General features: G+C 46.7%; 1 protein-coding gene across 2 annotated transcripts in view; it reads right to left on the bottom strand.

Annotated features, from left to right (window-relative positions):
• Positions 1 to 25,423, bottom strand: part of TSNAXIP1 (translin associated factor X interacting protein 1) — a 485,291-nt gene extending 459,868 nt beyond the window's left edge. Inside the window, exon 1 of one of the 2 annotated variants that reach the window (XM_063945278.1) lies at positions 25,190 to 25,423. In XM_063945278.1, coding sequence (XP_063801348.1) covers positions 25,190 to 25,239 — 50 coding nt within the window. In that variant the 5' untranslated portion in view covers positions 25,240 to 25,423. The remainder of the gene's footprint in view (positions 1 to 25,189) is intronic. The other variant, XM_063945277.1, reaches the window with a different exon arrangement.
• Positions 25,424 to 27,418: the final 1,995 nt, after the last annotated feature.

Raw genomic sequence — 27,418 nt, 5'->3', positions numbered from 1 at the left:
GCCCCCATGTAGTTAGCCCCCAGTAGAAGCGCCGCTTACACTCACACATAAAACAAAATTAAACACAATACTCACAATGTCCCGCTCCTGTGTCCAACCGCTGCACTCCTCCTGGCGTCTGCTCCTCGGAACTATGGGAGAGACATCATGACGTCTCTCGCATATTGCATGCTGCCATAGCTGTATGCTGGAGCTCAAGAGTGAGCTCCTGCCTCCGGCTGCCGCTGTGGAGAGGAAGCCGGGTGCCCACTGGTAACACAATCTTAGTTCACTTTTGTTTACATGCTGTAAACCTGACGAAGGGACTTATTGTCCCAAAACATTGTAGTAAAGTTTTTCACTTTTCCAGCAGTCCTGCAGGGTTGTGTTTCTTCCTCATGCTCTTGGGGGGATCCTGTGTGTGTGTATATATATATATATATATATATAAAAAAGATATATATATATATATATATATATATCAAAAACAAAGGTTCCTAAGTGCGCTATATTCATACAGCATTCTGAAATCTCCACTCGTCTGCTACACAAGCACGTTTGATCGATCTGTGAATCCCATTGTAGAGGTTTCCATTGTTTACATATTTAAAAAAATGTATGTTGTACTACAGTATTATGAGAAAACTTTATATATGAAATTTTCTTCACCTAAGTGAGCTGGATATAGAAGTTCTCTAATTTAAGCAGGTTTCTAAGGATACTTCTACGACCAAAAAAGCACATCAAGGTAGTTGTATGACCATAGGTGTACATAAACTTAATTTTCATCTTTTGGTCCTGCCATTTGTTGAAATGCCCCTGATGAAGTCGAAACGCGTAGGGTTTGTCAGCTATGAGTTATTAATCCAGATCGTGAAGATTCTCCCTTTTGAGCTCACACCTTGCTAAGGTGAGGGAGGATTGAATTTGCCATCAACACGTTCTGGATACTTCTCACTGATACATATATTTTATTCTTGTACAACATTTTAAAAAATGTGTATGTCAAAAATTGTGCCAATAAACCATTAATTGGCCCTTGTGACCTTTTATTTGGGTGATTTTCTTGTGAGGGAATCTCTGTTTCAGGAGCCCGTGTGAATAATCTTTTTAAGAATCCTCCAATCTACAGTCTGCATCAATTGGGTCCATCTATTGGAAGATTTAAAGATTATCTATCCAATGAATTTAGCACACTTAGAAACCTTTGTCTTTTCTATGGGGGTCATTCAGACCTGATCGCACGCTAAGATTTTTCACTGCGCTGCGATCAGGTCAGAACTGCGCATGCGTATGCACCGCAATGCGCAGGTGCATCGTATGGCTACAAAGTGGATCGTTGCTGGGTGATGGATTGTATGAAAACTCCATTCTCACAGCCGTTCGCAAAGTGATTGACAGGAAGAAGGCGTTTCTGGGTGTCAACTGACCGTTTTCTGGGAGTGGTAGGAAAAACGCAGGCATGTCCAAGTGTTTTCAGGGCGGGTGTCCTATGTCAATTCCGGGCCAGAACAGGCTGAAGTGATCACAGCGGCTGACTAAGTTCTGAGCTACTCAGAGACTGCACAAAACTTTTTTGTAGTGCTCGGCTGCACATACGATCGCACACTTGCAAAGCTAAGATACACTCCCCTATAGGTGGCGACTATCTGATCGCAGAGCTACAAAAATTAGCTAGCGAGCAATCAGGTCTGAATGACCCCTATGTGCTACTTTTGTCTGTGCGCAAGATAAGGATATTGTTTTTTATTTTATATATATATACACACACTGTATATATATATATATTTATTTTTTTTACTTTTGTTTTAATATTATAATTTTACCTTTATTTTATGTTTGCACTGGGGTCACACCCCTAGTTGACAGAGCACCCCTGGATGAACACAGTAGAACCTTGTCCAACACAGCAGTACTTTATGTACAACAAAGCACGCCTGGGGACGGACCACCTACAGTGTCTAAATACACGTACGATACATTGTGGTCTGACTGGCAGTGTCACAGAAAAAAATAGTACAGTACACTGGAGTGTAACACAAAAAAGAATATATATATATATTTATATATACACATATATATATATATATATATATATATATATACGTGTGTGTGTGTGTGTAAATATATCTATATATATATATATATATATATATGTGTATATATATATATATATATATATATATATATATATATATATAAATAAATAAATTCTATTATATTTTTGGCTTCTCCAAATGTTACCGATACACAAAAAACTATATGTGTACTATTTTATTTGCTATAAAACCATCTTAAACTGATAATAGTTGAATTTACATTTCATATTTCATGATTGCAGTCCTATAGTCAGGTATTAGCTGAAATAGTATTATCTATCTGCATGTAAAATTATATTAATGGAGTTATTAGCAAGGTACACTTTTGAAGAGAAATTTTCTGGTGAAAGTATTTAGCCTTTTTTGAGACAGACCTGTTTTTCAGGACTTTTTTTTTTTCCTTTAGGTGTGATCAACAACAAATAAATATTCATTACATTTGGCATGAATAAAGTTTTTTTGCTCAACCGAGGTCCATGGAAAGCAGTGAGCAGCTATAGCAACTGTATTTATTATTATTATTATTATTATTATCATCCTTTATTTATATGGTGCCGCAAGGGATCTGCAGCGCCCATTACACAGTACACAATCAAATGACCAAACACAAAGAAAGCACGTACAGTTCAAGAACATATACTGTAGGACAGGTATGGAAAACCAGGAGTTAGGTGTAGTGATGAGCGGGTTCGGTTTCTCCGAAACCGAACCCCCCCGAACTTCACCTTTTTCACACGGGTCCGAGGCAGGTTAGAACCTTCCCGCCTTGCTCGGCTAACCCGAGCGCGCCCGAACGTCATCATCCCGCTGTCGGATTCTTGCGAGATTCAGATTCTATATAAGCAGCCGCGCGTCGCTGCCATTTTCACTCGTGCATTGGAGATGATAGGGAGAGGACGTGGCTGGCGTCCTCTCCGTTTATTGTAGAAGTTGATTGGTTTACTTTATTTCTTATTTGTGGGGAGGATTGGGGAGCAGCTGTTAGGAGGAGTACAGTGCAGAGTTTTGCTGATAAGTGACCACCAGTTTTAATCCGTTCTCTGCCTGAAAAAAACGCTCCATACCATAGCTGTGCTCAGTGTGCTGCATAATATATCTGTGCTGAGTGCTCACACTGCTTAATTGTGGGGACTGGGGAGCAGCTATAGCAGGAGTACAGTGCAGAGTTTTGCTGACAGTGACCACCAGTATACGTTGTCTGCCTGAAAAACACTCCATGTCTGTGCTCAGTGTGCTGCTTTATTGTGTGGGGACTGGGGACCACCAGTATAATTAATATTATATAGGAGGAGTACAGTGCAGAGTGCACTGCTGTACCTACCTCTGTGTCGTCGACTCGTCATCCATTAAGTATACTATCCATCTACATTCTATACCTGTGGTGCATTTTAGACAGTTTTGCAGTTTGCTGACACAGTGTCCACCAGTATACTATATATACTATAGCAGTACGGTAGGCCACTGCTGTACCTACCTCTGTGTCGTCACTCGTCATCCATTAAGTATACTATCCATCTACATTCTATACCTGTGGTGCATTTTAGACAGTTTTGCAGTTTGCTGACAGTGTCCACCAGTATACTATATATATACTTATAGCAGTACGGTAGGCCACTGCTGTACCTACCTCTGTGTCGTCATCCATTAAGTATATTATCCATCTACATTCTATACCTGTGGTGCATTTTAGTTTTGCAGTTTGCTGACAGTGTCCACCAGTATACTATATATAGCAGTATGGTAGGCCACTGCTGTACCTACCTCTGTGTCGTCACTCGTCATCCATTAAGTATACTATCCATCTACATTCTATACCTGTGGTGCATTTTAGTTTTGCAGTTTGCTGACAGTGTCCACCAGTATACTATATATAGCAGTACCGTAGGCCACTGCTGTACCTACCTCTGTGTCGTCACTCATCATCCATTAAGTATACTATCCATCTACATTCTATACCTGTGGTGCATTTTAGTTTTGCAGTTTGCTGACAGTGTCTACCAGTATACTATATATAGCAGTATGGTAGGCCACTGCTGTACCTACCTCTGTGTCGTCACTCGTCATCCATTAAGTATACTATCCATCTACATTCTATACCTGTGGTGCATTTTAGTTTTGCAGTTTGCTGACAGTGTCCACCAGTATACTATATATAGCAGTACGGTAGGCCACTGCTGTACCTACCTCTGTGTCGTCACTCGTCATCCATTAAGTATACTATCCATCTACATTCTATACCTGTGGTGCATTTTAGACAGTTTTGCAGTTTGCTGACAGTGTCCACCAGTATACTATATATATACTTATAGCAGTACGGTAGGCCACTGCTGTACCTACCTCTGTGTCGTCATCCATTAAGTATACTATCCATCTACATTCTATACCTGTGGTGCATTTTAGTTTTGCAGTTTGCTGACAGTGTCCACCAGTATACTATATATAGCAGTATGGTAGGCCACTGCTGTACCTACCTCTGTGTCGTCACTCGTCATCCATTAAGTATACTATCCATCTACATTCTATACCTGTGGTGCATTTTAGTTTTGCAGTTTGCTGACAGTGTCCACCAGTATACTATATATAGCAGTACCGTAGGCCACTGCTGTACCTACCTCTGTGTCGTCACTCATCATCCATTAAGTATACTATCCATCTACATTCTATACCTGTGGTGCATTTTAGTTTTGCAGTTTGCTGACAGTGTCTACCAGTATACTATATATAGCAGTATGGTAGGCCACTGCTGTACCTACCTCTGTGTCGTCACTCGTCATCCATTAAGTATAATATCCATCTACATTCTATACCTGTGGTGCATTTTAGTTTTGCAGTTTGCTGACAGTGTCCACCAGTATACTATATATAGCAGTACGGTAGGCCACTGCTGTACCTACCTCTGTGTCGTCACTCATCATCCATTAAGTATACTATCCATCTACATTCTATACCTGTGGTGCATTTTAGACAGTTTTGCAGTTTGCTGACAGTGTCCACCAGTATACTATATATATACTTATAGCAGTACGGTAGGCCACTGCTGTACCTACCTCTGTGTCGTCATCCATTAAGTATACTATCCATCTACATTCTATACCTGTGGTGCATTTTAGTTTTGCAGTTTGCCGACAGTGTCCACCAGTATACTATATATAGCAGTACGGTAGGCCACTGCTGTACCTACCTCTGTGTCGTCACTCGTCATCCATTAAGTATACTATCCATCTACATTCTATACCTGTGGTGCATTTTAGTTTGCAGTTTGCTGACAGTGTCCACCAGTATACTATATATAGCAGTACGGTAGGCCACTGCTGTACCTACCTCTGTGTCGTCACTCGTCATCCATTAAGTATACTATCCATCTACATTCTATACCTGTGGTGCATTTTAGTTTTGCAGTTTGCTGACAGTGTCCACCAGTATACTATATATAGCAGTACGGTAGGCCACTGCTGTACCTACCTCTGTGTCGTCACTCGTCATCCATTAAGTATACTATCCATCTACATTCTATACCTGTGGTGCATTTTAGTTTTGCAGTTTGCTGACAGTGTCCACCAGTATACTATATATAGCAGTACGGTAGGCCACTGCTGTACCTACCTCTGTGTCGTCACTCGTCATCCATTAAGTATACTATCCATCTGCATTCTATACCTGTGGTGCATTTTAGACAGTTTTGCAGTTTGCTGACAGTGTCCACCAGTATACTATATATATACTTATAGCAGTACGGTAGGCCACTGCTGTACCTACCTCTGTGTCGCCATCCATTAAGTATACTATCCATCTACATTCTATACCTGTGGTGCATTTTAGTTTTGCAGTTTGCTGACAGTGTCCACCAGTATACTATATATAGCAGTACGGTAGGCCACGGCTGTACCTACCTCTGTGTCGTCACTCGTCATCCATTAAGTATACAATCCATCTACATTCTATACCTGTGGTGCATTTTAGTTTTGCGCAGTAAATATAGTAGTAGGCCATTGCTATTGATAGTGGCATATAATTCCACACATTAAAAAATGGAGAACAAAAATGTGGAGGTTAAAGGGAAAGATCAAGATCCACTTCCACCTCGTGCTTAAGCTGCTGCCACTAGTCATGGCCGAGACGATGAAATGCCATCAACGCCGTCTGCCAAGGCCGATGCCCAATGTCATAGTAGAGAGCATGTAAAATCCAAAACACAAAAGTTCAGTAAAATGACCCAAAAATCAAAATTAAAAGCGTCTGAGGAGAAGCGTAAACTTGCCAATATGCCATTTACAACACGGAGTGGCAAGGAATGGCTGAGGCCCTGGCCTATGTTCATGGCTAGTGGTTCAGCTTCACATGAGGATGGAAGCACTCATCCTCTCGCTAGAAAAAAGAACAGACTTAAGCTGGCAAAAGCACAGCAAATAACTGTGCGTTCTTCAAAATCACAAATCCCCAAGGAGAGTCCAATTGTGTCGGTTGTGATGCCTGACCTTCCCAACACTGGACGGGAAGAGCTTGCGCCTTCCACCATTTGCACGCCTCCTGCAAGTTCTGGAAGGAGCACCCGCAGTCCAGTTCCTGATAGTCAAATTGAAGATGTCACTGTTGAAGTACACCAGGATGAGGATATTGGTGTTGCTGGCGCTGGGGAGGAAATTGACAAGGAGGATTCTGATGGTGAGGTGGTTTGTTTAAGTCAGGCACCCGGGGAGACACCTGTTGTCCATGGGAGGAATATGGACATTGACATGCCTGGTCAAAATACAAAAATAATCAGCTCTTCGGTGTGGAATTATTTCAACACAAATGCGGACAACAGGTGTCAAGCCGTGTGTTGCCTTTGTCAAGCTGTAATAAGTAGGGGTAAGGACGTTAACCACCTTGGAACATCTTCCCTTATACGTCACCTGCAGCGCATTCATCATAAGTCAGTGACAAGTTCAAAAACTTTGGGTGACAGCGGAAGCAGTCCACTGACCACTAAATCCCTTCCTCTTGTAACCAAGCTCCTGCAAACCACACCACCAACTCCCTCAGTGTCAATTTCCTCCTTACCCAGGAAAGCCAATAGTCCTGCAGGCCATGTCACTGTCAAGTCTGACGAGTCCTCTCCTGCCTGGGATTCCTCCGATGCATCCTTGAGTGTAACGCCTACTGCTGCTGGCGCTGCTGTTGTTGCTGCTGGGAGTCGATCGTCATCCAAGAGGGGAAGTCGGAAGACCACTTGTACTACTTCCAGTAAGGAATTGACTGTCCAACAGTCCTTTGCGAGGAAGATGAAATATCACAGCAGTCATCCTGCTGCAAAGCAGATAACTCAGGCCTTGGCAGCCTGGGCGGTGAGAAACGTGGTTCCGGTATCCATCGTTAATTCAGAGGCAACTATAGACTTGATTGAGGTACTGTGTCCCCGGTACCAAATACCATCTAGGTTCCATTTCTCTAGGCAGGCGATACCGAAAATGTACACAGACCTCAGAAAAAGACTCACCAGTGTCCTAAAAAATGCAGTTGTACCCAATGTCCACTTAACCACGGACATGTGGACAAGTGGAGCAGGGCAGACTCAGGACTATATGACTGTGACAGCCCACTGGGTAGATGTATTGCCTCCCGCAGCAAGAACAGCAGCGGCGGCACCAGTAGCAGCATCTCGCAAACGCCAACTCGTTCCTAGGCAGGCTACGCTTTGTATCACCGCTTTCCAGAATAGGCACACAGCTGACAACCTCTTACGGCAACTGAGGAAGATCATCGCAGAATGGCTTACCCCAATTGGACTCTCCTGGGGATTTGTGACATCGGACAACGCCAGCAATATTGTGCGTGCATTACATCTGGGCAAATTCCAGCACGTCCCATGTTTTGCACATACATTGAATTTGGTGGTGCAGAATTATTTAAAAAACGACAGGGGCGTGCAAGAGATGCTGTCGGTGGCCCGAAGAATTGCAGGCCACTTTCGGCATTCAGGCACCGCGTACAGAAGACTGGAGCACCACCAAACATTCCTGAACCTGCCCTGCCATCATCTGAAGCAAGAGGTGGTAACGAGGTGGAATTCAACCCTCTATATGCTTCAGAGGATAGAGGAGCAGCAAAAGGCCATTCAAGCCTATACATCTGCCCACGATATAAGCAAAGGAGGGGGAATGCACCTGACTCAAGCGCAGTGGAGAATGATTTCAACGTTGTGCAAGGTTCTGCAACCCTTTGAACTTGCCACACGTGAAGTCAGTTCAGACACTGCCAGTCTGAGTCAGGTCATTCCCCTCATCAGGCTTTTGCAGAAGAAGCTGGAGACATTGAAGGAGGAGCTAAAACAGAGCGATTCCGCTAGGCATGTGGGACTTGTGGATGGAGCCCTTAATTCGCTTAACCAGGATTCACGGGTGGTCAATCTGTTGAAATCAGAGCACTACATTTTAGCCACCGTGCTCGATCCTAGATTTAAAACCTACGTTGTATCTCTCTTTCCGGCAGACACAAGTCTGCAGAGGTTCAAAGACCTGATGGTGAGAAAATTGTCAAGTCAAGCGGAACGTGACCTGTCAACATCTCCTCCTTCACATTCTCCCGCAACTGGGGGTGCGAGGAAAAGGCTAAGAATTCCTAGCCCACCCGCTGGCGGTGATGCAGGGCAGTCTGGAGCGAGTGCTGACATCTGGTCCGGACTGAAGGACCTGCCAATGATTACTGACATGTCGTCTACTGTCACTGCATATGATTCTCTCACCATGGAAAGAATGGTGGAGGATTATATGAGTGACCGCATCCAAGTAGGCACGTCAGACAGTCCGTACGTATACAGGCAGGAAAAAGAGGCAATTTGGAGGCCCTTGCACAAACTGGCTTTATTCTACCTAAGTTGCCCTCCCTCCAGTGTGTACTCCGAAAGAGTGTTTAGTGCAGCCGCTCACCTTGTCAGCAATCGGCGTACGAGGTTACTTCCAGAAAATGTGGAGAAGATGATGTTCATCAAAATGAATTATAATCAATTCCTCCGTGGAGACATTCACCAGCAGCAATTGCCTCCAGAAAGTACACGGGGACCTGAGGTGGTGGATTCCAGTGGGGACGAATTAATAATCTGTGAGGAGGGGGATGTACACAGTGAAAGGGGTGAGGAATCGGAGGATGATGATGAGGTGGACATCTTGCCTCTGTAGAGCCAGTTTGTGCAAGGAGAGATTGATTGCTTCTTTTTTGGTGGGGGCACAAACCAACCAGTCATTTCAGTCACAGTCGTGTGGCAGACCCTGTCGATGAAATGATGGGTTCGTTAAAGTGTGCATGTCCTGTTTATACAACATAAGGGTGGGTTGGAGGGCCCAAGGACAATTCCATCTTGCACTCTTTTTTCTTTCATTTTTCTTGGCATCATGTGCTGTTTGGGGACAATTTTTTGAAAGTGCCATCCTGTCTTGATTGACACTGCAGTGCCACTCCTAGATGGGCCAGGTGTTTGTGTCGGCCACTTGGGTCGCTTAGCTTAGTCAAACAGCTACCTTGGTGCGCCTCTTTTTTTCTTTGCATCATGTGCTGTTTGGGGACAATTTTTTGGAAGTGCCATCCTGTCTTGATTGACACTGCAGTGCCACTCCTAGATGGGCCAGGTGTTTGTGTCGGCCACTTGTGTCGCTTAGCTTAGTCACACAGCCACCTTGGTGCGCCTCTTTTTTTCTTTGCATCATGTGCTGTTTGGGGACAATTTTTTGGAAGTGCCATCCTGTCTTGATTGACACTGCAGTGCCACTCCTAGATGGGCCAGGTGTTTGTGTCGGCCACTTGTGTCGCTTAGCTTAGTTATCCAGCGACCTCGGTGCAAATTTTAGGACTAAAAATAATATTGTGAGGTGTGAGGTGTTCAGAATAGACTGGAAATGAGTGGAAATTATGGCAATTGAGGTTAATAATACTATGGGATCAAAATGACCCCCAAATTCTATGATTTAAGCTGTTTTTTAGAGGTTTTTGAAAAAAACACCCGAATCCAAAACACACCCGAATCCAACAAAAAAATTTCGGTGAGGTTTTGCCAAAACGCGTCCGAATCCAAAACACGGCCGCGGAACCGAATCCAAAACCAAAACACAAAACCCGAAAAATTTCCGGTGCACATCACTAGTTAGGTGACATCAGAGGGAGTATGGAGTATAAGATAGGTTAAGTAAGAAAAGGAAAGGCACATGAGGAAAGAAGGCCGTGCTCTTGTGAGCTTACAATCTAAAAGGTGAAGGGCTAACAGACCGGGGTGACACAGAAGGAGTACACAAGAGGGTTAGGAGGAAGGTTGGCTGGGTTTGGTGAAGTAGTTGGTCTTGAGAACCAATTGAAGTTTTGTAGAGAGGTGGAGAGTCGGATGTGGAGGGCAAGAGAATTCCAGAGATAGGGAGCAACGTGTGCAAAATCTTGTAGGTAGAAGCGGGAGGAGGTAATCAGTTGTCAGGAAAGATGGCGTGCATTAGCAGAGCGAAGAGGACGGGTGGGAATGTAAAGAGAGATAAGGTCAGAGATGTAAGAGGGAGAAGAGCAGGTGAGGGCTTTGTAGGTGAAAGTGAGAAGCTTGAATTTAATTCTGAATGGATAGGGTAGCCAATGAAGGTCCCGCAAGAGAGGGGAGGTTGATGTAGTGAGGAAGATGAGTCGGGCAGCAGCACTGAGTATATCTCAATCATATACTGTATGACCATTCTAATAACTAGAGATGTGCGGCAGGCACTTTTTTTTGTGTTTTGTGTTTTGGTTTTGGATCTGGATCCTCGCTCATGTTTTGGATCTGGATTGGTTTTGCCAAAACCACCCTTGCATGTTTTGGTTTTGGATCTGGATGATTTTTTTAAAAACTCAAAAACAGCTAAAATCACAGAATTTGGGGGGTAATTTTGATCCTACGGTATTATTAACCTCAATAACATTCATTTCCACTCATTTCCAGTCTATTCTGAACACCTCACACCTCACAATATTGTTTTTAGGCCAAAAGGTTGCACCGAAGTAGCTGGTTAACTTTGCTAAGCAACACAAGTGTGCGGCACAAACACCTGGCCCATCTAGGAGTGGCACGCAGTGGCTGAATGTCAAAAGTTGCCCGCCATTTTTCGGGACACCAACAGCATCTCCTGCACGTCCCTGTCATTTTTCATAAAATGTGCAAAACATGGGACGTGCTAAAATTTGCCCAGATGTAATGCACGTACAATATTGGTGGACTTATACAGCAGTACCCCTGAACTTTTACGACAGTACCCCTGGACTTATACAGCAGTACCCCTGGACATATACAGCAGTATCCCTGGACTTATACGGCAGTACCACTGGACCTATACGGCAGTACCCCTGGATTTATACGGCAGTACCCCTGAACTTATACGGCTGCACCACTTGACTGGACTTATACGGCAGTACCTCTGGATTTATACGGCAGTACCTCTGGACTTATACAGCTGCACCGCTGGACTGGACTTATATGGCAGTACCACTGTACTTATATGGCAGTATCCCTGGACGTGCTGGAAGTTGCCCAGATGTAATGCACGTACAATATTAGTGGACTTATACAGCAGTACCCCTGAACTTTTACGACAGTACCCCTGGACTTATACAGCAGTACCCCTGGACATATACAGCAGTATCCCTGGACATATACAGCAGTACCCCTGGACCTATACGGCAGTACCCCTGGATTTATACGGCAGTACCCCTGGATTTATACGGCAGTACCCCTGAACTTATACGGCTGCACCACTTGACTGGACTTATACGGCAGTACCACTGGACTTATATGGCAGTATCCCTGGACTTATACAGCAGTATCCCTGGACTTATACGGCAGTACCACTGGACTTATACGGCAATACTCCTGGACTTATGGCAGCACAGGACACCACCAATGGACTGATGCAGCAAAACGCAGCATTACTGCACTGGACTTATACAGCAGCAGCACTGGACTTATGGCAGCACAGGACACAACCACTGGACTTATGGCAGCACAGGACACCACCACTGGAATGATGCAGCATAACAGAGCACCACTGCACTGGATTGGATTTATACAACAGCACTGGATTTATGGCAGCACAGAACACCATCACTGGACTGATGCAGCACAGGACATCATTGGATGACACATAAGAGCAGGTCGCCACCCCACACGCCACACCACTTTCCCACACAGACATTGAGGAGACACGTCCTCTCGCTACACTCTCCAATTCCAGAGTTAAAATGGCGGCGACACGTGGCTCCAAAACCCACGAGAATCCGATACTGGGATGATGACGTTTTGCCTCGTTCTGGTTTCCGAGCCTGGCGGGAAGTCCCGAGCTGAGCTCGGATCTGGGCTCGGGACGTGATGTTTGGGTGGGCTCAGTTCTCAGGGAACCGAACCCACTCATCCCTACTAATAACACTATAATAATTCTAATAACACTATAATAATGGACAACTCTCATAAAGTGATGATCTTACGCAGCCAACTGGATTCAATGTAAAATCTATCCACTACTTTACTGGGGAGAATGGTGTCTGCCAACGCCACCTGGCAAAGTGAAAGCAGGGAAATTCCCTATTCCTCCAGCTATGGGGGTTCTCCTCTACCTTATATGATGTAGCATGACATTATTAAATGAGAACACTAATTTCCTCTTTAAAGGTAGCTGGGATTTAGACAGAGTAAAGGCCCATAGTGTGCTGGGGTGTAGTACGGCTGACCGGCGGTCTCCTGACCGCCGGTCAGCTTACCGACGCCGGGATCCGGCGGGGAGGGGTGAGTGCAGCAAGCCCCTTGTGGGCTCGCTGCGCTCGCCACGCTGCGGGCTCGGTGGCGACCTGCGGTCGCCACGGGTTCTATTCCCACTCTATGGGTGTCGTGGACACCCACGAGTGGAAATAGTCCCTGTTGGTCGGCATGCCGACCATCGGGACAGTGACCCGTCGGGCTGGTGGAGGAGGTCATGTGACTGTCAGTCAGCTGACCGGCGGTCACATGAATACCACCCGTGTGCTGGGCAGTCCTCCATGAAAGTGGTAGATGACAGGGAAATCTAAACCAGTTTAACACAGCTCTTCACTTTGGCTTCTATTATTAGGGTTATACACAGTGGGGGTTCTAAAGATTATATCATTTTCAGCATTATTAATTACTCTAACAGCACAGGTGCTCTACCATTTTTTGGTGTATGGGTTGGTTTAGCTTTGGCACAGAATTAAACATTCTGTTATCTTTTTCTGCATACTACCTCTGTTCTAAAAAGAACCACCCCGTGGATCTTGATTATAAAAACAGCTTATAGATCCCTGCAATTGCCAAGAGAATTAATATCCAAACCAGGGCATGGGGGTGTAGTTGCATCATAGAGTGTGTGACTATTGCTTGCCATCCTTCCTCCTCAGTGCAGTAACTAGGCATTTTAGCGCTGTGTACAAGAAACGGCATTGGCGCCCCCCCATGCAAGATAGGGGCAGTGCGCGCCGTAGGCGTGTAAAAAATATATTGGGGCATGGCTTCATGGGGAAGGGGCGTGGCCACAAAATAATATCAATTCATAGTACGATGCGCAGTAGTCTCCATTATTCAAATGACGCTGCACAGTAACGCCACTACACCAGGTAGAGCCCCTTTTACACATTACGGCAGACAGTCCCCCTTTTTACACATTACGGCAGACAGCATCCCCCTTTTACACATTATGGCAGAGAGTGCCCCCTTTTACACATTACGGCAGACAGCGTCCCCCTTTTTACACATTACGGCAGACAGCATCCCCTTTTTTACACATTACGGCAGACAGCGCCCCCTTTTTACACATTACGGCAGACAGCGTCCCCTTTTTACACATTACGGCAAACAGCGTCCCCTTTTTACACATTACGGCAGACAGCATCCCCTTTTTACACATTACGGCAGACAGCGCCCCCCTTTTTACACATTACGACAGTCAGATTCCCCTTTTTTTACACATTAAGGCAGACAGCGTCCCCCTTTTTTACACATTACGGCAGACAGAGTCCCCTTTTTACATATTACGGCAGACAGCATCCCCCTTTTTACACATTACGGCAGACAGCGTCCCCCTTTTTACACATTACGGCAGACAGAGTACCCTTTTTACACATTACGGCAGACAGCGTCCCCTTTTTACACATTACGGCAAACAGTGTCCCCTTTTTACACACTACGGCAGACAGCGTCCCCCTTTTTACGCATTATGGCAGATAGCGTCCCCCTTTTACACATTACGGCAGAGAGCGTTCCCCTTTTTGCACATTACGGCAGACAGCGCCCCCCCCCCTTTTACACATTACGGCAGACAGCATCCCCCTTTCTCTGACGTCCTAGTGGATGCTGGGAACTCCGAAAGGACCATGGGGAATAGCGGCTCCGCAGGAGACTGGGCACAACTAAAGAAAGCTTTTAGGTCACCTGGTGTGCACTGGCTCCTCCCACTATGACCCTCCTCCAAGCCTCAGTTAGATTTTGTGCCCGGCCGAGGTTGGATGCACACTAGGGGCTCTCCTGAGCTTCTAAAAAGAAAGTATATAATTAGGTTTTTTATTTTACAGTGAGACCTGCTGGCAACAGGCTCACTGCAGCGAGGGACTAAGGGGAGAAGAAGCGAACCTACCTGCTTGCAGCTAGCTTGGGCTTCTTAGGCTACTGGACACCATTAGCTCCAGAGGGATCGACCGCATGGAACTGGCCTTGGTGTTCGGTCCCGGAGCCGCGCCGCCGTCCCCCTTACAGAGCCAGAAGCAAGAAGAGGTCCGGAAAATTGGCGGCAGAAGACATCAGTCTTCACCAAGGTAGCGCACAGCACTGCAGCTGTGCGCCATTGCTCCTCATACACACTTCACACTCCGGTCACTGAGGGTGCAGGGCGCTAGGGGGGGGGCGCCCTGAGCAGCAATAAAAACACCTTGGCTGGCAAAAATACCACAATATATAGCCCCAGAGGCTATATATGTGATAATTACCCCTGCCAGAATCCATAAAAAAGCGGGAGAAAAGTCAGCGAAAAAGGGGCGGAGCTATCTCCTTCAGCACACTGGCGCCATTTCTCCCTCACAGCTCTGCTGGAAGGAAGCTCCCTGGCTCTCCCTTGCAGTCTACACTACAGAAAAGGGTAAAAAAGAGAGGGGGGGCACTAAATTTAGGCGCAGTATATATAACAGCAGCTATAGGGGACATAATTCAGTTAGTCCCTGCATTATATAGCGCTCTGGTGTGTGCTGGCATACTCTCACTCTGTCTCCCCAAAGGGATTTTGTGGGTCCTGTCCTCTGTTAGAGCATTCCCTGTGTGTGTGCGGTGTGTCGGTACGGCTGTGTCGACATGTTTGATGAGGATAATGATGTGGAGGCGGAGCAGATGCCTATAGAAGGGATGTAACCCCCTGCGGGGCAGACACCTGAGTGGATGGACTTATGGAAGGAATTGCGTGCACGTGTCGACTCCTTACACAAAAAATTTGACGACATGCCAAATGCGGGACAGCCGGCTTCTCAGCTCGTGCCTGTCCAGGCGTCTCAAAGGCCATCGGGGGCTCTAAAACGCCCGATACCTCAGATGGCAGACGCGGATGTCGACACGGATACTGACACCAGTGTCGACGACGATGAGTCTAGTCTAATGTCCACTAAGGCCATTCGTTGCATGATTGAAGCAATGAAAGAGGTGTTACAAATTTCTGATATAAACCCAGGTACCACTAAAAAGGGTATTATGTTTGGGGAGAAAAAACTACCCGTAGTTTTTCCCCCATCAGAAGAATTAAATGAAGTGTGTGAAGAAGCGTGGGCTTTCCCTGATAAAAGATTGGTAATCTCTAAGAAGTTACTAATGGCGTTCCCTTTCCCGCCAGAGGATAGGTCACGTTGGGAGACACCCCCTAGGGTGAATAAAGCGCTCACACGTTTGTCTAAAAAGGTGGCACTACCGTCTCCGGATACGGCCGCCCTCAAGGAACCTGCTGATAGAAAGCAGGAGGCGATCCTGAAGTCTGTATATACACACTCAGGCATTATACTTAGACCAGCTATTGCGTCAGCATGGATGTGCAGTGCTGCCGCTGCGTGGTCAGATTCCCTGTCAGAAAATATTGACACCCTAGACAGGGACACTATTCTGCTAACCATAGAGCATATAAAAGACTCAGTCTTATACATGAGAGATGCACAGAGGGAGATCTGCCGGCTGGCATCTAAAATAAGTGCATTGTCCATTTCTGCTAGGAGAGGCTTATGGACTCGCCAGTGGACAGGGGATGCAGATTCAAAAAGGCACATGGAAGTTTTGCCTTATAAGGGTGAGGAGTTATTTGGGGATGGTCTCTCGGACCTAGTTTCCACAGCAACTGCTGGGAAGTCAGCATTTTTACCCCATGTTCCCTCACAGCCTAAAAAGGCGCCGTTTTATCAGGTACAGTCCTTTCGGACTCAGAAAAACAGGCGTGGAAAAGGCGGGTCCTTTCTGTCCAGAGGCAGAGGTAGGGGAAAAAGGCTGCAACAAACAGCAGGTTCCCAGGAGCAAAAGTCCTCCCCCGCTTCTTCCAAGTCCGCCGCATGATGGTGGGGCTCCACAGGCGGAGCCAGGTACGGTGGGGGGCCGCCTCAAAAATTTCAGCGATCAGTGGGCTCGCTCACAGGTGGATCCCTGGATCCTGCAAATAGTATCTCAAGGGTACAAACTGGAATTTGAGGCGTCTCCACCCCACCGGTTCCTAAAATCTGCCTGGCCGATTACTCCTTCAGACAGGGAGGCTGTGTTAGCGGCAATTCACAAGCTGTATTCCCAGCAGGTGATAATCAAGGTGCCCCTACTTCAACAAGGACGGGGTTACTATTCCACACTGTTTGTGGTACCGAAACCGGACGGTTCGGTGAGACCCATTTGAAATTTGAAATCCTTGAACACATACATAAAAAAATTCAAGTTCAAGATGGAATCGCTCAGGGCGGTTATTGCAAGCCTCGACGAGGGGGATTACATGGTATCCCTGGACATCAAGGATGCTTACCTGCATGTCCCCATTTACTATCCTCACCAGGAGTACCTCAGATTTGTGGTACAGGATTGCCATTACCAATTCCAGACGCTGCCGTTTGGACTCTCCACGGCACCGAGGGTGTTTACCAAGGTAATGGCGGAAATGATGATACTCCTTCGAAGAAAGGGAGTTTTAATTATCCCGTACTTGGACGATCTCCTAATAAAGGCGAGGTCCAAGGAGCAGTTGTTGGTGGGAGTAGCACTATCTCAGGAGGTGCTACACCAGCACGGTTGGATTCTGAATATTCCAAAATCACAGCTGGTTCCGACGACACGTCTACTGTTCCTGGGTATGATTCTGGATACAGTCCAGAAAAAAGTGTTTCTCCCGGAGGAGAAAGCCAAGGAGCTGTCATCTCTAGTCAGAGACCTCCTGAAACCAAAACAGGTATCGGTGCATCACTGCACGCGGGTCCTGGGAAAGATGGTGGCTTCTTACGAAGCAATTCCTTTCGGCAGGTTCCATGCCAGAATCTTTCAGTGGGACCTGTTGGACCAATGGTCCGGATCGCATCTTCAGATGCATCGCCTAATAACCCTGTCTCCAAGAACAAGGGTGTCTCTGCTGTGGTGGCTGCAGAGTGCTCATCTTCTAGAGGGCCGCAGATTCGGCATACAGGACTGCGTCCTGGTGACCACGGATGCCAGCCTTCGAGGCTGGGGGGCAGTCACACAGGGAAGAAACTTCCAAGGACTATGGTCGAGTCAGGAGACTTCCCTACACATAAATATTCTGGAACTAAGGGCCATTTACAATGCCCTAAGTCAGGCAAAATCCCTGCTTCTACACCAGCCGGTACTGATCCAGTCAGACAACATCACGGCAGTCGCCCATGTAAATCGACAGGGCGGCACAAGAAGCAGGATGGCAATGGCAGAAGCCACAAGGATTCTCCGATGGGCGGAAAATCACGTACTAGCACTGTCAGCAGTGTTCATTCCGGGAGTGGACAACTGGGAAGCAGACTTTCTCAGCAGGCACGACCTCCACCCGGGAGAGTGGGGACTTCATCCAGAAGTCTTCACGCTGATTGTAAATTGATGGGAACGGCCACAGGTGGACATGATGGCGTCCCGCCTAAACAAAAAACTAGAGAGATATTGCGCCAGGTCAAGGGACCCTCAGGCGATAGCTGTGGACGCTCTAGTGACACCGTGGGTGTACTAGTCAGTTTATGTGTTCCCTCCTCTGCCTCTCATACCAAGGGTACTGAGAATAATAAGAAAACGAGGAGTAAGAACAATACTCGTGGTTCCGGATTGGCCAAGACGAGAAAAGGGCATTCCGGAGGAAGTCATTCCTACGCTGATTAAAGCCAGGAAAGATGTAACTGCAAAGCATTATCACCGCATATGGCGGAAATATGTTGCTTGGTGTGAGGCCAAAAAGGCCCCAACAGAGGAATTTCAACTAGGTCGATTTCTACATTTCCTACAAGCAGGAGTGACTATGGGCCTGAAATTAGGCTCCATTAAGGTACAGATCTCGGCTCTGTCGATTTTCTTCCAGAAAGAACTAGCTTCACTACCTGAAGTTCAGACGTTTGTGAAAGGAGTGCTGCATATTCAGCCCCCGTTTGTGCCTCCAGTGGCACCTTGGGATCTCAACGTGGTGTTGAGTTTCTTAAAATCACATTGGTTTGAGCCACTTAAAACCGTGGATCTAAAATATCTCACGTGGAAAGTGGTCATGTTATTGGCCTTGGCTTCAGCCAGGCGTGTGTCAGAATTGGCAGCTTTGTCATGTAAAAGCCCTTATCTGATTTCCATATGGATAGGGCGGAATTGAGGACTCGTCCCCAGTTTCTCCCTAAGGTGGTATCAGCTTTTCACTTGAACCAACCTATTGTGGTGCCTGCGGCTACTAGGGACTTGGAGGATTCCAAGTTACTGGACGTAGTCAGGGCCTTGAAAATTTGTTTCCAGGACGGCTAGAGACAGGAAAACTGACTCGCTATTTATCCTGTATGCACCCAACAAACTGGGTGCTCCTGCTTCTAAGCAGACTATTGCTCGCTGGATTTGTAGCACAATTCAGCTGGCGCATCCTGCGGCTGGACTGCCGCATCCTAAATCAGTAAAAGCCCATTCCACAAGGAAGGTGGGCTCATCTTGGACGGCTGCCCGAGGGGTCTCGGCTTTACAACTTTGCCGAGCTGCTACTTGGTCAGGGGCAAACACGTTTGCAAAATTCTACAAATTTGATACCCTGGCTGAGGAGGACCTTGAGTTCTCTCATTCGGTGCTGCAGAGTCATCCGCACTCACCCGCCCGTTTGGGAGCTTTGGTATAATCCCCATGGTCCTTTCGGAGTTCCCAGCATCCACTAGGACGTCAGAGAAAATAAGATTTTACTCACCGGTAAATCTATTTCTCGTAGTCCGTAGTGGATGCTGGGCGCCCATCCCAAGTGCGGATTGTCTGCAATACTTGTACATAGTTATTGTTAACTAAAGGGTTATTGTTGAGCCATCTGTTGAGAGGCTCAGTTGTTTTCATACTGTTAAACTGGGTATAGTATCACGAGTTATACGGTGTGATTGGTGTGGCTGGTAGGAGTCTTACCCGGGATTCAAAATCCTTCCTTATTATGTCAGCTCGTCCTGGGAGGAGCCAGTGCACACCAGGTGACCTAAAAGCTTTCTTTAGTTGTGCCCAGTCTCCTGCGGAGCCGCTATTCCCCATGGTCCTTTCGGAGTTCCCAGCATCCACTACGGACTACGAGAAATAGATTTACCGGTGAGTAAAATCTTATTTTTTACACATTACAGCAGACAGCGTCCCCTTTTTACACATTACGGCAGACAGCGTCCCCTTTTACACATTACAGCAGACAGCGTCCCCATTTACACATTACGGCAGACAGCGTCCCCCTTTTTACACATTATGGCACACAGAGTCCCTTTTTTACACATTACGGCAGACTGCGTCCCCTTTTTTACACATTACGGCAGACAGCATCCCCTTTTTACACATTACGGCAGACAGCGTCCCCCTTTTTACACATTACAGCAGACAGCGTCCCCCTTGACAGAGTCCCCCTTTTTACACATTACGGCAAACAGCGTCCCCTTTTTACACATTACGGCAGACAGCGTCCCCCTTTTTACACATTACGGCAGATAGAGTCCCCCTTTTTACACATTACGGCAGACAGCGTCCCCCTTTTTACACATTACAGCAGACAGCATTCCCCTTTTTACACATTACGGCAGACAGAGTCCCCTTTTTACACATTACGGCAGACAGGGTCCCCCTTTTTACACATTACGGCAGACAGCGTCCCCCTTTTTTAAACATTATGGCAGAGTCCCCTTTTTACACATTACGGCAGACAGCGTCCCCCTTTTTACACACTACGGCAGACAGCGTCCCCTTTTTACACATTATGGCAGACAACGTCCCCTTTTTACACATTATACCCTTTTTACACATTACGGCAGACAGCATCCCCCTTTTTACACATTACGGCAGACAGCGTCCCCTTTTTACACATTACGGCAGACAGCGTCCCCTTTTTACACATTACGGCAGACAGCGTCCCCCTTTTTACACATTCCGGCAGACAGCGCCCCCTTTTTACACATTACAGCAGACAGCGTCCCCTTTTTACACATTACGGCAGACAGCGTCCCCCTTTTTACACATTACGGCAGCCAGTCCCCCTTTTAACACATTACAGCAGACAGAATAGAGAGAGAGAGAGAGAAAGAGAAAGAGAGAGAGAGATACTTACCATCTCTCCCCGCTGGCAGTCAGGCTCCTCGTGCTGGCAGCTCCGGATGCAGGGGAGAAGGAGGAGGAGGGAGGCGCATCCCAGCATTCACAGCAGCGCTGGGCAGCCAATACAGAAGGAGAGGGGACTGCTGCAGCGGCACCTCTACCAATTACATAGCGCTGCTGCAGCTCCAGTCCCCCTCCCTCCTCATCCTCCTTCTCTGCTGAATCCGGCGCTGCTGCTCTCCTCCCTTGCCTCCGGACCGGCTTCTCCGGCGCGGCGCACACAGCAGAGGCGGCTTGTAATAAGTCAATTTGACTCATTACAAGCTGCTGGGCGTTGCCCCCCCAGGGCAACTGCGCTGTGTGCCAGGCACACCTGACACACACGTAGTTACGGCGCTGTTCCTCCTAAAACATTCCTGACTGGTCACATTAACCAGAGATACCTCTGTATGCAGCACTACTTACTATAGACATGCCTCCCAAATAACCAAGAGTGGGGATGAATGTGCAGAAGACAGTCCCATCAAATCAGAACTAAGGGGTCTATTTACTAAGCCTTGGGTGGAGATAAAGTGGCCGGATATAAAGTACCAGCCAGTCAGCTCCTAAAAGGGGGTATACACGGGAGAGATGTGTGCTGAGCGAAACGCTCAGCACACATCTCTCCCGCCGCTCAGCACAGCGCGATGTGTGCTGAGCGATGCGGGGGGAGGACGGGGGCCGCTCATTTCACCCAGCGGGTAAAATGAGCGACCTGCTAGATTGGCCTGCATGCAGGCTCAATCTAGTAGCGGTGATAGCGATGTGCGGGGCCGCGCATCGCTACCGCTGAGGGGCTACACACGAGTGATCTGTGCTTAAAATCTAAGCAATCTAGTCAGATTGCTTAGATTTTAAGCATGGATCTCTCCGTGAGTACCCCCCTTAACTGTTTTTTTCCCCCAAACACAGCATTTGACATGGCAGTTAGAAGGTGATTGGCTGGTGCTTTATCCCCAGCTACTTCATCTCCATCCAGGCAGTGGCGTAACTACTGCCCCCGCAGCCCTCGCGGTGGCTTGGGGGCGAGGGGCTGCGGGGGCGCCGCCACTGATTTAGAGCAGATTGACATGCGGACGAGCGTCCGCATGTCAATCTGCTGTCTCCTCTCCCTCCCTGCTGTAACGGGACACGGAGGGCACAGCGCGCCGCGCGCGCCTCTCCAGTGTCCATCCTGCGTCTCCGTCCGTCTGGTCTAATAAAGGAAGTGCCGTTCGTGAGCTCTGATTGGCTTACGAACCGGCACTTCCTTTATTAGACCAGAGAGACGGAGATGCAGGAGGGACATGAGAGAGGCGCGCGCTGTGCCCTCCTTGTCCCTCCTTCACAGCAGCGAGGGGGGGGGACACTGAGGGGGCATGTATGGCACTGAGGGGGCATGTATGGCACAGGGGGTATATATGGCACTGAGGGCATATATGGCACTGAGGGGGCATGTATGGCACAGGGGGCATACATGGCACTGAGGGGGCATGTATGGCACTGAGGGGGCATGTATGGCACAGGGGACACTGAGGGGGCATATATGGCACTGAGGGGGCATGTATGGCACAGGGGGCATATATGGCACTGAGGGCATATATGGCACTGAGGGGACATGTATGGCACAGGGGGCATATATGGCACTGAGGGGGCATGTATGGCACAGGGGGCACTGAGGGGGCATATATGGCACTGAGGGGGCATGTATGGCACAGGGGCACTGAGGGGGCATATATGGCACTGAGGGGGCATGTATGGCACAGGGGGCACTGAGGGGGTATATATGGCACTGGGGGGGAAGTGTGGGGGCATATATGGCACTGAGGGGGCATGTATGGCACAGGGGCACTGAGGGGGCATATATGGCACTGAGCGGGCATGTATGGCACAGGGGGCACTGAGGGGGCATATATGGCACTGGGAGGGGCACTGAGGGGGTATATATGGCACTGCATGTGTACCTGGCACACGGGGGGGCTATATTTGGCACTGGGGGCACCTGGCACTGTGGGGGAATATCTGGCACTGGGGGCATATGTGGCACTGGGGGAGGGGGGGGCTATATTTGGCACTGGGGGCATGTGAGTACCTGGCACCGTGGGGGAATATGTGGCACTGGGGACATATGTGGCACTGGGAGCACAGCCCTAGCAACAAGCACTACCCCCTAACAACGAGCATGACACCCAGTGCATGAAACTCCTGGCAACGAGCATGACACCCAGTGCATGAAACACCTGGCAACGAGCATGACACCCTGAGCATGAAAACCCCTGGCACCGTGCATGGAACCAAGAGCATGAAACCCCTGGCAACGAGCAGGTAATTTAAAAGTAATTAGAAGCCTTACTGTAGGACTTAATGTGTAATGGGCATTACGGTGTGTGGCATAATGTATCACGGACATTGCGGTGTGTGTCATAATGTGTCACAGGCATTACGGTGTGTGGCATACTATATCACGTGCATTGTGGTATGTGGTATAATGTCTCAGGGGCATTGCAGTGTGGCATAATGTTTAACGGGCATTGCGGTATGTGTCACAGGTATTATGGTGTATGGTATACTATATCACGGGCATTGTGGTATGTTGTATAATGTCTCAGGGTCATTGCAGTGTGTGTCATAATGTGTCACAGGCATTGTATGTGCTATAATGTATCAGGGGCATTGCAGTGTGTTTAATCTAATGGGGATAGTTCCGCAACAGGTTTGTTCTTACAGACATTTGACCAAGATTAGATCTAAGTCTGTGACCGACTTTAGGCTGATGATGTACATGGAGTGTACTAAACCAATTACACGTCGGTGGTGCTCCCAGAGTCAGTGGGTTTAGACAGCAAAACGAAAGAAGAGAAAGACTCTATGTTGGGGCACTCTTTATCGAAAATTAGACACTAAAACTTAACTTTTAATGAACATAATAAAATATAGTGACTCAAATATAAAATAATCTTAAGCATAAATGTTGATGCATATTAATGATGCTTTTATGAAAATATATAAGAACGCCTTGGTGAAAATTATTAATAATGTGTACGTTAAACTGGGAAGACCTATCTATAATGTAAGACAGGTTATATTTTTTTAATCACAGAGGGATAATATTTCGGTTTGACTTCTCCGTATTATTAATGCTCCATAAAAAGAGGAATGTCATATGGTAGATTAAAATGTTGCCTATATAGGTCCTTAAGCACCTACTGCTCTATATTTAGGCAGTGGTGTTTACCAAAAGGCTTTTACTACGGTAGTTATTGTATCATTAGACTTTTTGCAACAGGCAAAAGACTGAGAATACGAGATTACTGGTTAGGTATAGGTATGTACTAAATGGAAATATAACCTATTCAGCAATCAGTCTTTTCCTGCAATACCACGCCCCTTTATGCAAAGCCACGCCCATCCCAACAAAACCACGCCCCCTTTTTGGCAGCGCACACCGAAGACGCGCGCATGTTTGTCCCTTTCATGGTGCCAATTATGAGGGATGGGGGATTGGGGGGAGGGGGGGGGGGGCGCCGAAGAATTTTTTGGCTTGGGGGAGAAAAACTTCTAGTTACGCCACTGCATCCAGGGCTTAGTAAATAGACCTTAAGCTGACAAAATCAATAAAGTTAAGAGGTGCAGTTAAAAATAAACTTGATTTGGTTAGCATGATTAAAGTAATTCCATGAAACTATACTTTCCAGGCTTGACTGGCTAGATTTAGTTTCAATTTATGAGGTACTGTACTGTAGTTGGCAAATTTATGGTAAAGTGAACAGTGGCAAACTTACTATTCCATGAACTGATTATTCATCTTCAGTATGTACTAGATATGTAATAATGAATTTGAAATAATGCGGCATAGCAAATTAATTCAAAACACAGCACAATTCTACTCAAAGGCACAAAATACAGGAATTTAGGCTATTCAAGTGGTACAATTCCCAACACTTTCTGATTACGATTAACCAAACAAAATGATAAATGATATAAGTAGAAACTGATTTGTGTACAGTATATTGCTGCTCAGTGCAAACGAATAATTATTCAGATCTGTAGTAGTTATTTTCACTTAGAGTGCTATTTACCAACAATGCAGTAAGAGCGGCAGAATATACTGAAGCTAGTACCCATTATGTAATAATTATGTATAATTATATGCTGAAATTGCACTTATATGTGAACATGGTATGCATGATACAGTATCTCCAGCATTATTTTATTTACATTCGGGGCATGGTGCGCCTACGATGTGATAAACAAATTCAAACAGCGACTTCTCATATACAGTATACATAAGAATGTCCTAGCAGCACCTTTCTGATAACTATCCGTATATTACCTAGTCCGTGTAAGCACAGGCGGCAGCACAGTCTCTGCGTTAGAAGTCATCGCTCTCCGCTCGGTTTAATGTTGTTGTTAGTCTGTTGCCGCGGCAACCACTGACGCCTGCCTTTGCCTGGGTGTGCTCAGTGTCTCCTGCCCCTGCCTGGGTGTGTGCGTGTCACGGGGAAATCTGCTTGTACTAATAGTGCATTAATCGTAATTTCTATACTCATAAACAGGCAATACCAGTTGATTTGTCTTCTCAGATCAGGGTTTGCAAGTACCTGATCATAGCAGCAAATTTGTTAGCAGTTGGGCATAACCATATGCACTGCAGGTGGGGGAAGGCAGATATAACGTGCAGAGGGAGTTAGATTTCGGTGGCATGTGTTCAAACTGAAATCCAAAGCAGCCAGTATTTACCCTGCACAGAAACAAAATAATATACGTGCACGCAGGGGGGGTTTCAGAGTACCTGGAACCCCCCCCCCGCCCGCCAATCTATCGCCGTAGCTGACCAATGCTTTTTTTTTTTAATATACAGAGGAGCACCTCTATCGCGGCAGCTGCAGCGTCCTGAATCTACTGTAGTAGGAGCTGCGGTGCACCCCTCCCCTCTCAGGCAGCCGCAGTTCCATATGGGGCAGACCGTGCTGGCCGGCTGAGGCGCGGACTTCGGCAGCAGGTTCTGTAAGTCTCGCTTGCCGGGGGAAGGGGGATGGGGCCGGGTGTCCTGATAGCTGCAGCTGTGTATCTCTATGGGGCGAGGGCAGAGAGTCGAGAAGGAGGGTGTCTTCAACAAATTGACTTAATATACACACAAACTTTAAAACATAAGCACACACACACACACAAAAAAAAAACAATATATATATATATATATATATATATATATATATATATACAAACAAATATAGAAAACCACAGCACTCGCCACCCCAGAAGCGGGGTGCAGTGTCTGCACTCACCACTCATAGGGTGGGGTGCATGCAGCCCATGGCCACCTACCCAAATACATACAAAATAGAGAATTCAGCACTCACCATAGCAAGCTCACTTGTCCTCACAACATCAATAAATAAATGATGGGGGTTTAGTTGGTGGATTGGCCAATGCACGGAAGCCTGCATACCGATTTTCAAGGTACCCCACCTTCATGCAGGTCCTACACTATCACAAAGCCTAAAGAATTAAAACCTGGCAACTGTATCACATATAATATAACTGCAAATATGCCCACTAGGTTTAATGTATGCCTGCCACATATCTAGTGGCTTTTAAAGGCATACTAGTCACCTGACACAGCTGATAAATTACTAAGGAGCAGCTGACACAGGTTTAGAATAATTAAGATTACACAGGGGTGCATGAAAAGGCCTGTGACCATGGTTAATAAGAGTTAACCAAAGATTAACCCCAAAATATACAAACAAATATAGAAAACCACAGCACTCGCCACCCCAGAAGCGGGGTGCAGTGTCTGCACTCACCACTCATAGGGTGGGGTGCATGCAGCCCATGGCCACCTACCCAAATACATACAAAATAGAGAATTCAGCACTCACCATAGCAAGCTCACTTGTCCTCACAACATCAATAAATAAATGATGGGGGTTTAGTTGGTGGATTGGCCAATGCACGGAAGCCTGCATACCGATTTTCAAGGTACCCCACCTTCATGCAGGTCCTACACTATCACAAAGCCTAAAGAATTAAAACCTGGCAACTGTATCACATATAATATAACTGCAAATATGCCCACTAGGTTTAATGTATGCCTGCCACATATCTAGTGGCTTTTAAAGGCATACTAGTCACCTGACACAGCTGATAAATTACTAAGGAGCAGCTGACACAGGTTTAGAATAATTAAGATTACACAGGGGTGCATGAAAAGGCCTGTGACCATGGTTAATAAGAGTTAACCAAAGATTAACCCCAAAATATACAAACAAATATAGAAAACCACAGCACTCGCCACCCCAGAAGCGGGGTGCAGTGTCTGCACTCACCACTCATAGGGTGGGGTGCATGCAGCCCATGGCCACCTACCCAAATACATACAAAATAGAGAATTCAGCACTCACCATAGCAAGCTCACTTGTCCTCACAACATCAATAAATAAATGATGGGGGTTTAGTTGGTGGATTGGCCAATGCACGGAAGCCTGCATACCGATTTTCAAGGTACCCCACCTTCATGCAGGTCCTACACTATCACAAAGCCTAAAGAATTAAAACCTGG

The sequence above is a fragment of the Pseudophryne corroboree genome, chromosome 11 (genome assembly GCF_028390025.1).
Source record: "Pseudophryne corroboree isolate aPseCor3 chromosome 11, aPseCor3.hap2, whole genome shotgun sequence".
Taxonomy (NCBI): Eukaryota; Metazoa; Chordata; class Amphibia; order Anura; family Myobatrachidae; genus Pseudophryne; species Pseudophryne corroboree.
Note: the sequence above shows the minus strand (reverse complement) of the source record. Positions and strands in the feature narration are given on the sequence as shown.